A 15136-nucleotide genomic window follows, 5' to 3' on the forward strand; every position below is an offset into this window, starting at 1 on the left:
TTAGTTATTCTCTTCTTCATTTGCGACAAAAAAGGAGAATGCCACACACAACACGCGGTCAGTATAATTACCGGCTATGCGAACAATGACTCTAACCGAAAGGAAAAAAAATATATATATCACAATCTCAAGGTTGCATTTAAACAACACATTCCATTTACATTCTAGACACTCGAAACTTAACCACATTAATATAATATTTTTCGCTCAACGGCACGCAGCGGAACCGCGCGTGAAATTCGTGGTACTAATTGTTAATCGGACGTTATCGGGAAGCGTATGAACTGTGAAACATTTCGCTGCCATGTGCCTCCTACGGTGAGCGGAGGGCGCGCCGCGGGAGGCAGCGCGCTCACTCGCGGTTAAGAGAGTACTGTGCCACCGTGGGTACGAGCCACGAGCCGTGGAGCGTTGCGGCCCACGAGCGAGGCGCAAAGCAAAGCGAGCGCAGATCCACTCGACTGGAGCGGAGCTGAGACTGAGGCGACGCTTCGCCTCGCTGACGAGGGAGCGCATCGACCTGGATCATCCCCCGTGCGTTAATAGACTTACTTTGCCCTGACCGCCACTTGATCGCCGAGTGCCGACCGTCACTCCTTCGTCTCCCTTGCGACATGACCTATCGCAAGACCTTTCCCTTCGCGAACGAATGCCGCGATATTCTTCATTGTTTTAACGCGTCTATTATAGCTATCGCAACACGGACTGATAAACAGTCATATTTAACACAATGGGGCGATAACGGCTCGACGGCAATCTAAGTGCGTATTATGTTTTTGTGTTTATTATGTTTTGTATTTTCAAGTATATTGTTATCTACGTTCGACAAAACTAAATAGAAAAACAATTACTGTATTTTTTAGAATTGAACTGACATTATCCTTAGATTTGTATTTATTGTAATTTAATTGTAATGTATCTTAGAAATCCACATTTGTAACGTTTGTAGAGGGAAGAAACAACTTCGTAGTGATTCCATCAATGTTATTGTTGAATAATTCAATTTCACATGCATTTTCACGATCGGTGTGATATAAATCTTTAAAATAAATCTGCCTCCTGTTTGCTATTTAATAATTTAGAGGCGCGAAGTATTTCAATAGAACTGCCACCTCCGACGCTACGCCCGGAAACTGCTCCGATTGCTTATAAACGCTAAATGCAGGCACCGAGAAAGGTTTTATAGTTTTATGAATTTCGATATTAAACCTTTAAAAATATCAGTACATTTTCATCTCCATAACAATTTATAAATTCTGTCAGCAACGCAAATTACAACTGTAAGGAAAACTTAATATCCCATACAATGTAAATAATGTACCTATACTAAAATTGTATATAATTTATGAGAAAGGGTTACCCATACTAGTGTCACGGATATTCCACATTAATTTTCAGTGCGTAAATGCTACCTAAACCACAGATTAGATAATAATATTATGATAGTATGTTATTATTCAGACCCGGTTGCCGAGCTTCACCCGTGACAACTGCGGCCTTTAGGGAAATTTCTCTGTCTTTCTTCTGTATTATGTGGCTCTAATTATTTCTGGACTGCGTTTCAATAGTAAATGTTTCTGTCGCTCTCATGATATTTACATTGTTTCAATTTACTACCTCGCCGTCTGAAACATATTCATTTATATTCATTACATAAAATATAGTATTTCATATTCAATGCGCGCACCTAACAGAAAATATAGATGGCGATATAATCTTGTCTTATATATAAAAATGAATCGCAAAATGTGTTGGTAAGTGCATAACTCGAGAACGGCTGAACCGATTTCGATAATTCTTTTTTTAATATATTCCTTGAAGTGCGAGGATGGTTTTTATGTAGAGAAAACGTAAATATGTACCACGGGCGAAGCCGGGGCGGACCGCTAGTAACGAATACAAGATCGAATGAGTTTAATACAAATGGCAATTCTTTACCAACATCGCATAATTTATTTCCACTTCAGTGAGCCCCGTTGATTAATAACCTAAAATCTAAATAAACATTTTGCTCGTGACGTTGACAAATTGTCAAATAAAACGTACTCTAATCAATACTAAACATGTCCTTTTGGAGAATGCGAGGAATCTAGAGAAACATAGTAACAAAATTAAACATGATGCAGCTGGATCTCTTTGCCAGTTGACTGCCGGTTCTTTTTATTGCAAGCTTCGGTTAAAATATATCTAGTTTCAACTCAAATATCTCTCTAACTTTTAAGCATTCAGGGTATGGTTAGGAAAATCTAGTCAATATCAAGTCAAATTACTTGTAACATAATAAACAGAAACTATGGAAATAATTATATTTAATACTCATACCGAAACTTTAAAGTTATAATGAAACTCCGTTGTTTGTTTCTTCGCGTTTTATTGCTGGAAACGCTTCTTCGGTGAAACTCTTTACTTACCTGAAACAAGAAAAATATATAAGAACTTGTCACATTTGAACTAAAAGTACCTAGGTATAATATGAACTGACTATAATAAATTATTTACAATATTAATACGGCTGTATATTACTTTTACAAAGATTGTCCAAAAATGAAATATGTCTACCCATTTCACTCTTACTCATTCTCATAAACCGTATATTAATATACAGAAATTATACTGTAATTGCCCTTCAGAAAATTCCGGAAAATATTCACATATTTACATTAGTAATAAATAAATATTTCAGGAGAATTTTCACACACGGCACGATCTGATCCCATACATACAGATCTATACATATAATAAAATCGTAGGAAAGTCAAAACTGTACATTGAATATTTTTTTAAAAGAATACATAATCCATGATCTATAATCGATATAGAAGCCAAAAATATAGTTTTTAGAATTTTTGTCTGTTTGTCTGTTTGTCTGTTTGTCTGTTTGTCTGTTTGTCTGTATGTTTGTCCGAGCTAATCTCGAAAAGTACTGCATAGATTGACTTCAAATTTTGCATGAATATTACTAACAGGTCGTGTGAGGTTTTTTTAAACATATTATCATGCTATCACCTCCGGGGGAGGAGCTGTGAACCTTTACTTTTCTTACGTATTCCGTGTACTACGACAGCGTACAATCTAAAGACTCATGTTTAAATGTTGTTTTTGAGTAAGCCATGCTATTATCTAGCTTTACACTATAAAAACTACGTCATTTACGTAATTTGGGCAGAGAAACTGTTTAATGAATCTTAGTACTATAAAGACAAATTTGATTCAGCGCCATCTATGAGATTTCGTAAAAATCAAATCAATTTACATGTTAACACTACTGAACACAATGTTAAAAATTAATAATTTAAATATAATTATGTTATTTATTTATTTAACTCTTTAACCCATAATAAATCTTCCCTTCCCTATAAGGTGCGCTTATATAATTCGTGTGAATATACTACATTTTTAAAAGTGAGGGTAGATGTATATTATTTTAAGTCAAACTAGACACCATTACAGTTAATCTAATATTGATTGTGTTCATTGGTTACATTTTTAAAAATCTTCGTGTTTTAATAATTCGATCACGAGGCGGGACTCTAATACAAAAAGGTTAGTTCGTTGATAATTATTATTCCTTCATCATTTACATGTTGTTAGTAAAAATATACTTTGACTGTTAATACTTTTGTTCAGTATTTATCTGTATGATTATTGCTTGGTAATTAATATATTTTCATGTCGTATACCTAATTATAAACATAAGTGTGATGTGAAACTAGCTGGATTTATTTTTACACACTCACAGTCTTATATTTTGTGTTAATGTTAAAATAGTATTAATAGTGTAAATCATAATATTTTTTCAAAGTTAAAAATATTTCCTTTTTTCTGATGGTGTTGCCATCGAATTAAACCGCGCTGTCGTTTCGTTCACAAAAAGTCATGTTATTAGGACCGAATATGTAGCCGCCTCAACTTACGGAAACGAGAGTAACCTGCGTTGTCTGTTAGTTATTATATAGTCGAATTTAACGTTACATGGAAATTGGAATCTAAATATATGTATACCTACTTATATTAAATCTGTAGAGGTCAATTCTGCACATGAAATATATTTCCTAAATAACTATCACGAGGTGATTAGAGATCGACATCGACGTCAAAAATGTTTGTCCGTCTGTCTGTCTGTATAACCGTTATAGAAACAAAAACTACTCGACGGATTTAAACGAAACTTGGTACAATTATTTTTCATATTCGTGAGCAGAGCAGCAACTCCATTTTTAAGCTTTCGTCGCGTGTGCGTTCTTAATGCGTGTATCTTAATGGTTAAAGCTACACAGAAATCAAGTATGAAAGAAATGTTCTCCATATTATATAAAAAATATCTCCCGACATCATAAATGTCTATCTTTTATGGTTGAGCTTAGGAGTTCAAAGCTTTCTGATTATATTTGTCTACTAGCTGTCCCCGCGACTTCGTTCGCGTGGAATAGTGACTATGGGACCTATGACCATGGGCTCAGGGTGGGGCAACAATAAAAAATCATTTTTATTTTCATGCTCCCACTCCCGCGCCCACTCGCACTCCCACGCCATATGCCACGTTCAGTCCCAATCCCACGCCCACGCCCACTCCCCTTCACAATTAGTACCTACCAGATCAAAGCCAGGGTAAGCGCCCCACCCAGCGCCACCGTGCCTACGCCCATGCTGAATTACTACTTAACATACAATTATTGAGTAAATACGTACTACCATAAATAATTAAAAGAATTGTTATTAAAATTTCTTACTAAACTGAGCTAAAAAACTTACGTACCAAATTATTAAAGAAAATCAAGAAATGAAATGCCTAACCTATACCAAATAGTTACTACATATTGTAATTAAAAATTATGATTAGTATATAATATCGAAAATCAAAAAAGAAATGCCTAACTAATTCTACGTAAAATTTCTTATAAATTATGTCATATTATTTTTTAGGAACCAGGGGGGGGAGAGGAGCAAATTCTATTTCCTTCCTTTCTTAAACGGATGTTTTTAATAATCTATGGTGTAGCCAGTAGCCACTGATCAGCTTAATCGATACTCAGTTTTTATCAAATCCAGAAACAAATCCAAATTAGATCTTTCCTGTCTCACGCACGTAACTAAAGGCTGAAGAGAGAGAGAGCACGTAACTAAACCGTTTAGACGAAGAAAAGTGTATAGAAAAAGGAATAAATAATTTCATAAACTTCCCGACGATCTTTAAAAATAAATTATAACTTTCATTTTTTTCATTCCCACTTTTACCCCTATGTAGGTATAATAAGTGGATGAACCAATTTTGATACACTTTATCTAAGAACCAGCGTCGGAAAATATTCTGCCTAACAAAAAAAACCGCATCTAATTCGGTTTACCTGTTAGCCAGCTACGGTGCCATAGACAGACACACACACACACACACACAGAAATACATAGCGGTCAAACACATAACACCAGTCTTTTTGCGTCGGGGGTTAAAAATATAATACGACATAATTTAAAGGACATTTTATGTGGAAAATTTACCTATACACCAGGGTAGATAATTTTTGAAACAAAAAAAAATCGCAGTAGGATGAAACCCATTAGAAAAGGATATGATAAAAATGTAAGGAAAAATAAATTACGGTCAATCGGAGTTCGGGAAGTGGGAGGGGGGGAGCTTTTAAGAGAAAAAAATGGTTTCTCTCGATTTCTCGATAATAATAACACCTGCTAATTTTTTTCTACATATTTTAATTGTACAGACATCACTTTTCCACAATTTTATTATATGTATTGATGATGATGATTGAGATTATAACACTCTTAGTCCGTTTTAATTTTTATTCACCCGCATCAGTGCCACCTAAAAAATCTTTATATATCGAAATTCGAGCAAAGTTAAGAAAATGAGAAATAAGAGTTCTCAAGGATCGTTATTCGTTAGAGATAAGAGGCTTACTATTGACCGAAAACAACATGTGTTATGCCGAACCTGAAACCGCTTCACAACGAGAATTGCGGCTCACAGCTGACCGCGAACGGCATGTACTATCCTGTGAGACCGAAACCTTCACTGAGGGTATATATAACGTCTCACAGCTGATCGCAAATGGCATATTGTACTATCCCGTGAGACCGAAACCCTCACTGAGAGGGAATTACGTCTCACAGCTGATCACGATCGTCATATTTTATCTCGAGAATTCTGAAACTTTTACTCAATATGAAGACCGTTTGACAAATAATAGGGTGCACCATAATATTATTCGATCTCTCGAAGATGAACATGAGCATAAGCAATGACTAGAGTAGGGACGCGAATATTACCATTATTTGAGACAAGAACGATTAATAAGTTTGTTTAATGAAAGATTAAGAATTGAAACTATTGGTCTCTTTAAACGGACGAATAGCGAGAGGCCCGTCTTATTGCAGACAGATTTCGACATAGTCTTAATGACTTAGAGGTAAACATAGAAGATCAATCTACAAATTCGGTGGTGTGGTCCGACAAAATAATATAAAAGTGGGTTTGCTTATAACCTCACAATTGATTACAGATCATCTTCTGTATAGGCGATATTAACGTAATATGTTCTTTTTGTAATGCTTTAAAGTGGAGTAAGGAGTCGGCTTTCGTTTGAAGATACGCCGGAACCTTTGAAATCACTACTTTTAAGTTTTAGAGGAACATGTGCAATCTAAACAGTTCTTAGACAATATTAGCTCTTATAGTATTGCGTTTTAAATGATCCTTTGGTGCTCAACAATTATCAGATGCTCCTTTCATTCTTACTTTTAAGATACAAGGTCAAGTTTATCATTTGATAGGATCCCTTTTGCCTGAAGGCCAACCTAAGTTTCTTTAAATATATTTTGTATTCGACTACGACGAATAATCGAATACAAGAAATCAATATTTCTCGAATTTAAAACTGAACTCATTTCACAATTTTAGAACATGTTAATTCATCAGGTTAATCCGTATATATGCGTTTTAAATCGACATTAGAAGCTTTTCCTCAAGATGGTGATATTAATATAAAATTGGTATAAATGCCGATAGACGGAACTCGGAAGTCTATCAGCACTCAGGAATTCCCTGAGCGTGTTATAACGCCCAGGCCGCAGTATTACAATTTTTCCTACAGTAGGGCGACGAATGTATTTTCGCATAGCAACGGAGGGGAACTCGTGGGGGGTAAAGTGACGCGGGCCACGTACCACAAACATGTTTAGTTTGTGGTACCGAGCGCGAAAGAAAGTCATCGTGTTTTTAGTAAAGTTACTATGTAAACTAACGTAATTTATTACTTAGGTACATATTCTATAATGGTGCGCTCAAACTGTTAATCTACATTTAATTTAGATTATTATTTTAATTACTAAGAAATGTAGAATTTAAATCACATTCATTCATGTTTTCCTCAGATATTCGATGTCTATGATTTTCGATGATTTTAAGATTTTCTTATCAGAGTATTCAATTTTAATGTAGTTAAATTTTATAAGAGACAATTAAGAACATTCAAAAATAAAGTGTCACGTATTTTTTTTAAACGACGAATGACGAAAAACGACCGAATCGCGGACGAAGTCGCGGGCAACAGCTAGTAATAAATATTTTTAAATACATAAATGCTTTTATAGATAATTAACACAGTATCTAATGTTAAATGTTAAAAAGGAAGAGAGAAATATAATATCTATCGTCAAAATATAAGTCCTTATTACATACAAAACACGGTTAAATCACAGAACATAAATGACTTAAAGTAAGTTAAGTGGTGAAAACTGTAAAATCATGTGATGTTGAAAGGCAACTTTTCCGGATTTATCGGTAATCTATTAAGTCCATACAGATAGGCGGAGGACGGTTCCACGTTTCATACCTATACCGTTGGATTCGTGACAAAAAGTAAGATGAATTTTCAGAACTTTTAATAGGAAACTGTTATATTTGCAGTGTTGGTTCGTAACTGCTTTCCTTTTTTAATTTCTTGAAATTTGGGTTTAATTAGTATGTTTCCTTCAAGTTACGTACACAATTTTGGTACTTTATTTTTCTTTTATTAAAAAGTAAATATATTACAAAATTATATACTTATTATTCGTAAAAAAATCTTCCACGTATAGGAATGGTTGTAGCAAACGAAACTAATTAAGATATTGATTTAAATTGCTAATAATGTTAACTTGTTACATACAGGTTACCTTCATCTCTTAAGTAATGACTAGTCAGTCCAGTTTGCGTGATAGCATGCACGGAGCCAAGGGAGATTTCAACGAATATCAATTAAATGTGTTTGTTTTATCTTGATTGAAGTACATTTTATTATAAAAAACATATCGAAAGAAACGGTTATGTTTTAATGTACATTTAAACTTTCTTTTAAATATTTAATGTCTAAATTATAAGTGTTTTCTTACACATACCATAATTATGTTAATAGGCACATATAAAAAATAATGTAGACAGAAACATAAGAAATAAGAATATAAACACGCAAACAGGTTACAGGTCAATCGTCAGTCATTATTTCAGGAAGGAAAATAGTCGTAGTAGAGCATAGAGTGGTATAGATTTATCAAATAAACACCATATCTATTATATACATTATTTCTTATAATTACTTATTTATATTGATTTTTTCTGAGTAAATCTTATATGTATATAAAATTCTCGTGTCACAATGTTAGTCTGCATACTCCTCCGAAACGGGTGGACCGATTCTCATGAAATTTTCTGTGCATATCGGGTAAGTCTGAGAATCGGCCAACATCTATTTTTCATATGTACCACGGGCGAAGCCGGGGCGGACCGCTAGTACTTTATAAAATACGTTTTACAGATTATTGCAAGCGTTACATTAAATTGTTATTTTTAGTCACAGGATTATTTTTAGTGTGAAATCTCTACGTTAGTGTCAACTTTTTCCTATCACAATGAAACCCTTTGTTTGTCGATTGTTCGTTTCAAAATTGAAAAAGCCTTATTGGATTTTTGTGGTTACGCTGTGGTTACGCTGACGAGTGCATATTAATCTAACTGAAATTGTGTTTGTAAGTGGAAACATTCGTGTAATGCGACACAATATATTCCCAATAACTGATTTGCGTTTCTATTTTACGTTCCGTTCCAACTATTTAAATTATATCTCTCTATCTGTTTGATATTATTATATAAAGCGGTTACGTTAGCCAACCATTTATCCAAAATAACCGATATAGTCTTTACACGAATAATTAAGAGGTGCAACGTTTTAAATTCAAAACAAATAGAAGACAAAGCGATATCCGCTTATCTGAAAGAATCAGCTTATATAATAATGTATTCTGTAATGTATTCTCTAACGAATTTTACCTAATACTTATTTTTACCTAATGTCCGTACGTTGCGTTGGTCCGTACATAATTACGTAGCTAATTTGCTTTACAAACCCTTTTAGAATAAAAAAAGGTTGAAGTAGTATTTGCGTGATTAAGTACCAAACATCAATCCTCACAACTTTCGCTTTAAAAATATTACTAGGATTAGCAATAAGTCAGTAATTTAGAAGGTATATTACGGTAAATGCCAGCATAAACAGAAATTCTCAAATTGTACGAAGTTCTGAAACTGTGTTAGCTGTGGTTCTTTTAATATTGCTCTTGGGAGTTGGAATCAAATTCGGACCCAAATTTGAAATTCAAAGTTGCATTTATGTTATTCAAGATTGCGTCATAACTCATAAATCATCAATTTTCAATGTACAATTTTATATTCCAACCCTTTACGATTTTATGAATATTTTTACGATCAACGCATTCATAAAATAAATTATTAAAATGTATTTTTCTTTCTCACGCCATTAATTAAACCAGTTAATTTCGAAAATGATTTCCCTTAATTCCCTTAATTGTTGGGCATAAATTTTGTTAGGTGTTACTTTCACAGTTTGTGCCATAATTGGAGTACACCATGATTTCCCAAGCACATTTATTACAAAGCATTAAAAACGTTATTTATTGGAATTGTAAAACAAAGTATTGCAAAGTTGGATTCTGTCCTCGAATGAGGAGGGTGCCTGCGCTGGTGTATCGACCGCCTGTGATGTAACAACGGCCACCTCGGACCCTTGCACAAAATTTTAACGTTTGTAGTGACATAGCTATACGTCGTAATACGTTACATTTTCGTTGTGCTTTGGACCTCTCATTTAAGAATAGTCATAGATCTTTTACTTTGTTGTTTATTTTATTGGAACATTCTTACGAAGTGTCAGGTTCACGTTAGCATAATATAACAAGCATCGTGTTTTATTGTAAATTTCCTACGGGCTATTTGTTTCTTATGTTCTTGGTTGTATTCAGGCACGATAGGTAATTTAACGATGTTTGAGTTACATTCACCTGAAACTATTTAAAAAAATAAAATCTCTAAAATGTAGATAAAGTAGGAAATAAACAAAGTCTCGCCACACAGATGCTCAGATCGCCGGCTAAGTAATTGATTTGTCTGGCCTGAATCCAAGCAATGATTTCTTTTCAATTTATGTACTTATAAATTGTTTGTTTTGTTGTTCATTTGAAAAGAAATGCAATATTAAGACATGACCCGGCTTCATTTAGATCCATTTGTTTCCCATCTTAAAAATTCTGTAGAATGATTTATGTTCTTTAAAAGAGTAAAAAGTCTTTGTCTTTACAAGTTCAAGTAAATAAATGCTTGTAACAGAAACTATATTGAAATAGTGTAAATAAGATGAATTGTTCTTCTAATTATCTGTGAACTTCCTTCATAATATTAGTTTATGTTGAATGTATATTTCAGTAAAACATTTGTTTTGCATTCATTATTAGGTAAATACCTAATAAGCAATTTTTCGAATGCAAAACAGCATCTGGCAAGTTTTTGGCACCAGTTTCATCCTAGTATGATTGGCTGCCAGTTATGCAAAAATAAATAAGTACCTTAACTACAGCTGTTATGGAAATCAAAGGAGCAATTTTAAAACAAAGTTCAGTTTTACGTCTCTCGGTTTAATTTTGTAAACGCTTCTGTACTTTGTCAAATTGACTGTGAAACAAATTACGATCAAAGTCATGTATGAATTATGTCACACACAGGTTTGGCGAGTATTATATTACAACAAAAATGTACGTGAAAGAGTTACTGAACTTACACGAATAGGTAATATTTCTTTAATACAAAATGAAGTTTTCAACTGGGCGTGGTAGGCGGAATTCGAAACTATCATGAATATCGAAAAACGCTGATAGGAGTCACGAGGGCAATAACTTTGATGAAAACTAAAACTATATAAGTAATAGAATTTTTGAACTCAATAGGTACCCACTCGTATTATTCTCGCATTTCGCTTACCATGCCCATTTGAAAATCACCCCGTAGGTATAAAATGCTCGTTTACTGATGCATATTGCAGGTATATTACTGATGAGTCTTTAATCCTTATGAATAGTTTTGTGTATTTTCCTATCTTATGTACAAACAAATATTTATAAGAGATATTATATATATATATTCATAAACTCAATCGGTCAAATACAAACATGAGATAAGGTTCGAGCAAGACAAATTATTAAATACCCAACGTTATTCGTTTAAAATAGCATAAAATTAATAAAATTCTTCTGACATTTTTCAACATCGGCCACAATTACGAAGCTATTTCTTCAATCGCTTACCTACTTGTACTCGTTCCCAATATAGTTTTGCCGTTTCTACATTCTCCTTCTAAGTAGGAAATTTCTTCAATTCTATGATTCAGCAACGAGGTAAGAAAATAATCATACGTATATCCAGAAAGCTCTTGTACCGTTTCCATCTTCACAAATCATATAGGAACATCTCAATTATTGTTTGAACAGTCTTTTAAAATCATAGTGACGAAAATGCTGTCTTAATGCAAGCTATTTGGTTTCCTGAAGCGAGTACTGGAGACGGTCGCGTGCGGTTTTACTATTTAATTGCTTGGCTCTTTTCCACATTTCTCGAGAATTACGTTTCTAGATGCACCTCTTTTGAAATGAAAACGTGGAAGTAGTAATGAACTTTGATTCTGGTAATTTTATTTAGAGACAATAATATTTTTATAAATTGTTACTTTCCTCTACAGCGTTTTTAAGGGATGAAGGGCTTTCAAATAAATTTCACAATTAAGGGAATGAATATTATAAAAAAAGTCTTAAAAAGTCTGATTGAATTAAAAAATTTCGTATTTATTATGTTAATTGAACTCACTTTATTTTGTATTCAAAATGTTTATAACTTTCTTCCTTACCCTATAAACTTCTAATTATTTTAGGAATTATTAATTTGCGAGCTGATAATATTTTAATTATAAAGGCCAATGGAGCACGCCAAATTAACAAGGGTCTGTAATTTTCTTATGTAATTTAAGACGCGCAATTTTAGTTCACAGCTTGTTCAATCTCGTTAATCCCATTAAGTTCTTTCCACTAAAACTACATCTTTATAAGAAGCGCCATATGTACGAAGCATCGCGTAGTTACATACTTTAAAATCTCATGGATTCCAATAATTGGACTTGCACGTGCCATGTCTTCGTAGTTTGTTTACAAATCTTAAATCTGTTACATTCTATTTAAATATATTGTATTTATTAAGCTGAGTATATTTAGGATAGAAAAATTTTACTTAAACATATGTTTATAATGTAAATGAACTTGTTTCTATCATTTAAATGAAAAGCATTGGTCAAGAGAGCGCTATGATTTGATTTTTAAATTTAGCCTGTTAAAAAGATCCTTAAAGAATTATCTACCTATATACAAAATACATATTTAAACTAAACACAAACATGAACTTCACTGAAAATAGTAATTTATCACTGAGACTTTATTACATCTCAAAGAAAAGAAACAAAAGACAACAGCGATGTTTTGTGTTTCCCAGAAATTATTTGCGATTTACATTTTCTTCGCGATATTGTAACGAAATTAAGCGTCTACCATAAACTAGAAGACCGAACATAAGCATGGCCGCGTAATTTCCCAATTACTCCCAAACTTGAATATTGTTAGGAAATTATTTCGCCCGGGACTTATTGTCCTTTCCTAGGAACTCTTTCACAATTCGCCATCATTTTATCGTGGTTTATTAACAAGAATGAATTGGACATCGAATAGTTTCAGTCTTGTTATATGAGTAAAATTATATTACATATTATTATTGAAATACGTACGAGCTTCTCTTGAAACATTAATTCTGAAAATAGAACAGTAGTGACAAATCATATAAATAAACATTTCAAAACATACCTACGCAAATGTATAAGATATGTTGAAACTTTTGCATCTGTAATCTGCATACAAAAATGTCTTCTTTAATATAGATACAAGATAAACTTCATTTCGTTTTTGTAAACACTTCACATGCGAGTCATATGTATAAAACACAGATGATAGTTTTTTCAGAAATTGACATCCTTGTAAAACAAATGTAATTCATTATTAATACAAAGACAAGTAGCACAATTTTATACATTAATAACAAAGATCACCTTTCCTCTAATTGAATTTCTCTCCGTAAGTCCGGTTATCTGGAATAAATCGCTCTATACTTATAGCGATAAGACCGCCAATTATTTAAATGTATTCTTAGGTTAAGTATTATTGTAATAATTCCAAGAGCAATAAAGTATTAATAAATAAAATAAATAAATAAAGATACCAATATTAGATATATATAAAATATTTGTCAATATAGTTGTCACTGTTTCCTGTCAAAACATTAAGCTGTCGAAAAATATAAATTTCCGCTTTATTTAACCCGGCCTCGCGTGTAATCTTCTTATATATAAAAATGAATCGCAAAATGTGTTGGTAAGCGCATAACTCGAGAACGGCTGAACCGATTTCGATAATTATTTTTTTATTATATTCCTTGAAGTACGAGGATGGTTCTTATGTAGAGAAAACGTAAATATGTACCACGGGCGAAGCCGGGGCGGACCGCTAGTTTATTATAACCTCCTGGAGCCTGCCGTCATATATATATTACATAAACATTAAAAAAATATTTCAACGCCATCTTTTGCGTATATGCGGGAATAATACCTCTTCGATGTAGTGGTATGTCATCCACTATACTAATCGGTTTTTGGTTTTATAAGTGACAGTGATTTGAAGTATTCTCATTTAGAAGTTGACGGTGGCTGTGCGACGGCAAACACGTGGTCAGTAATCTTACATTTCTAGTGGAACCATTCGTATATTGCAGTATATCTTTGTATATCTAATGATAATAGATATTATTTCAGGAACAGCAATAGTTATTTTGTAAGATAAATCTAAAACTTGTGAAAAATAAGAATGTTTTCTTTTATGTCATACTGGTAAGACATTTGGTCTCAATTCTTGCCAAATTGGTATTGGTTACAAGGGCCCCATGTATTACCTATATGACATTATTTAGTTTATGTTACAGATTTTATTATAATTTTCAAGGATTATAAGATACTGAGATCTACCAACACCTGGATGGGTCAAATATTGACCAATATGATGGACCTATGGAGTTACTTGCCGGTTCTTCTCCATAGATACTGCTTTCCGAATCGATGGTAAATGTTAATACTGTTGGGACGATTCAAAATTGCTTTTAGAAGAAGTCTAATTGAATAAATAAATGTTTGAGATGAAGATAATCCCCCAAATGATACCGATGAAGCCGCCCAAATTCCAGAAAATTATTCTTCTTCCATTTGTCCAAGGAGATTGAGTCATTTCAGAACAGAATCGTCACTATGTATGTGATCTTCTGTTGTTGGCAGACCATCTCGGGGACGCACATGACGTGGACCAAGCATTAGAGGAGGCTGACCGAGAAGATGGATTAGAAATTAGACCTAGGGGTGGACGTGACAATATAAATACACCGCCGCGCCGGTGCAAAATACTTGAACTGGTCGTTTCTCACCCTTAAAAATACCTAACTTTGAACCAAGGTGCAAAAAATAGACACAGAACAATGGATAGAATAATAAATATTTAGATTCAAGTTTAAAAATATATAATAACTAAAAAAACATGTAGTTTTTCTTCATTTTCATAAACTTATTACACTTGGAACTGGGACCCCCTGTAATATATAAATGACATAAAGAAAATCCAAGTTTTCCGCGAAAGATTTTTTTTTCCATTTTTTTGAATATCT

At 33.3% G+C, this 15136-nt stretch overlaps 1 protein-coding gene across 4 annotated transcripts in view; it reads right to left on the minus strand.

The window, feature by feature from the left end:
* Positions 1-15136, minus strand: part of dnc (phosphodiesterase dunce) — a 264431-nt gene that overhangs the window by 162952 nt on the left and 86343 nt on the right. Inside the window, exon 1 of one of the 4 annotated variants that reach the window (XM_089700920.1) lies at positions 72-699. The exons of the other annotated variants lie outside the window; for them this stretch is intronic. Coding sequence (XP_089557046.1) covers positions 72-189 — 118 coding nt within the window. The 5' untranslated portion in view covers positions 190-699. Of the gene's footprint in view, positions 1-71; positions 700-15136 lie in introns of those variants that run through there. 4 annotated transcript variants of the gene reach the window in all.

The sequence above is a fragment of the Colias philodice genome, chromosome 11, assembly GCF_061535455.1.
Source record: "Colias philodice isolate Cphi_HAF_F1 chromosome 11, ilColPhil1 Martin Lab GWU primary, whole genome shotgun sequence".
Taxonomy (NCBI): Eukaryota; Metazoa; Arthropoda; class Insecta; order Lepidoptera; family Pieridae; genus Colias; species Colias philodice.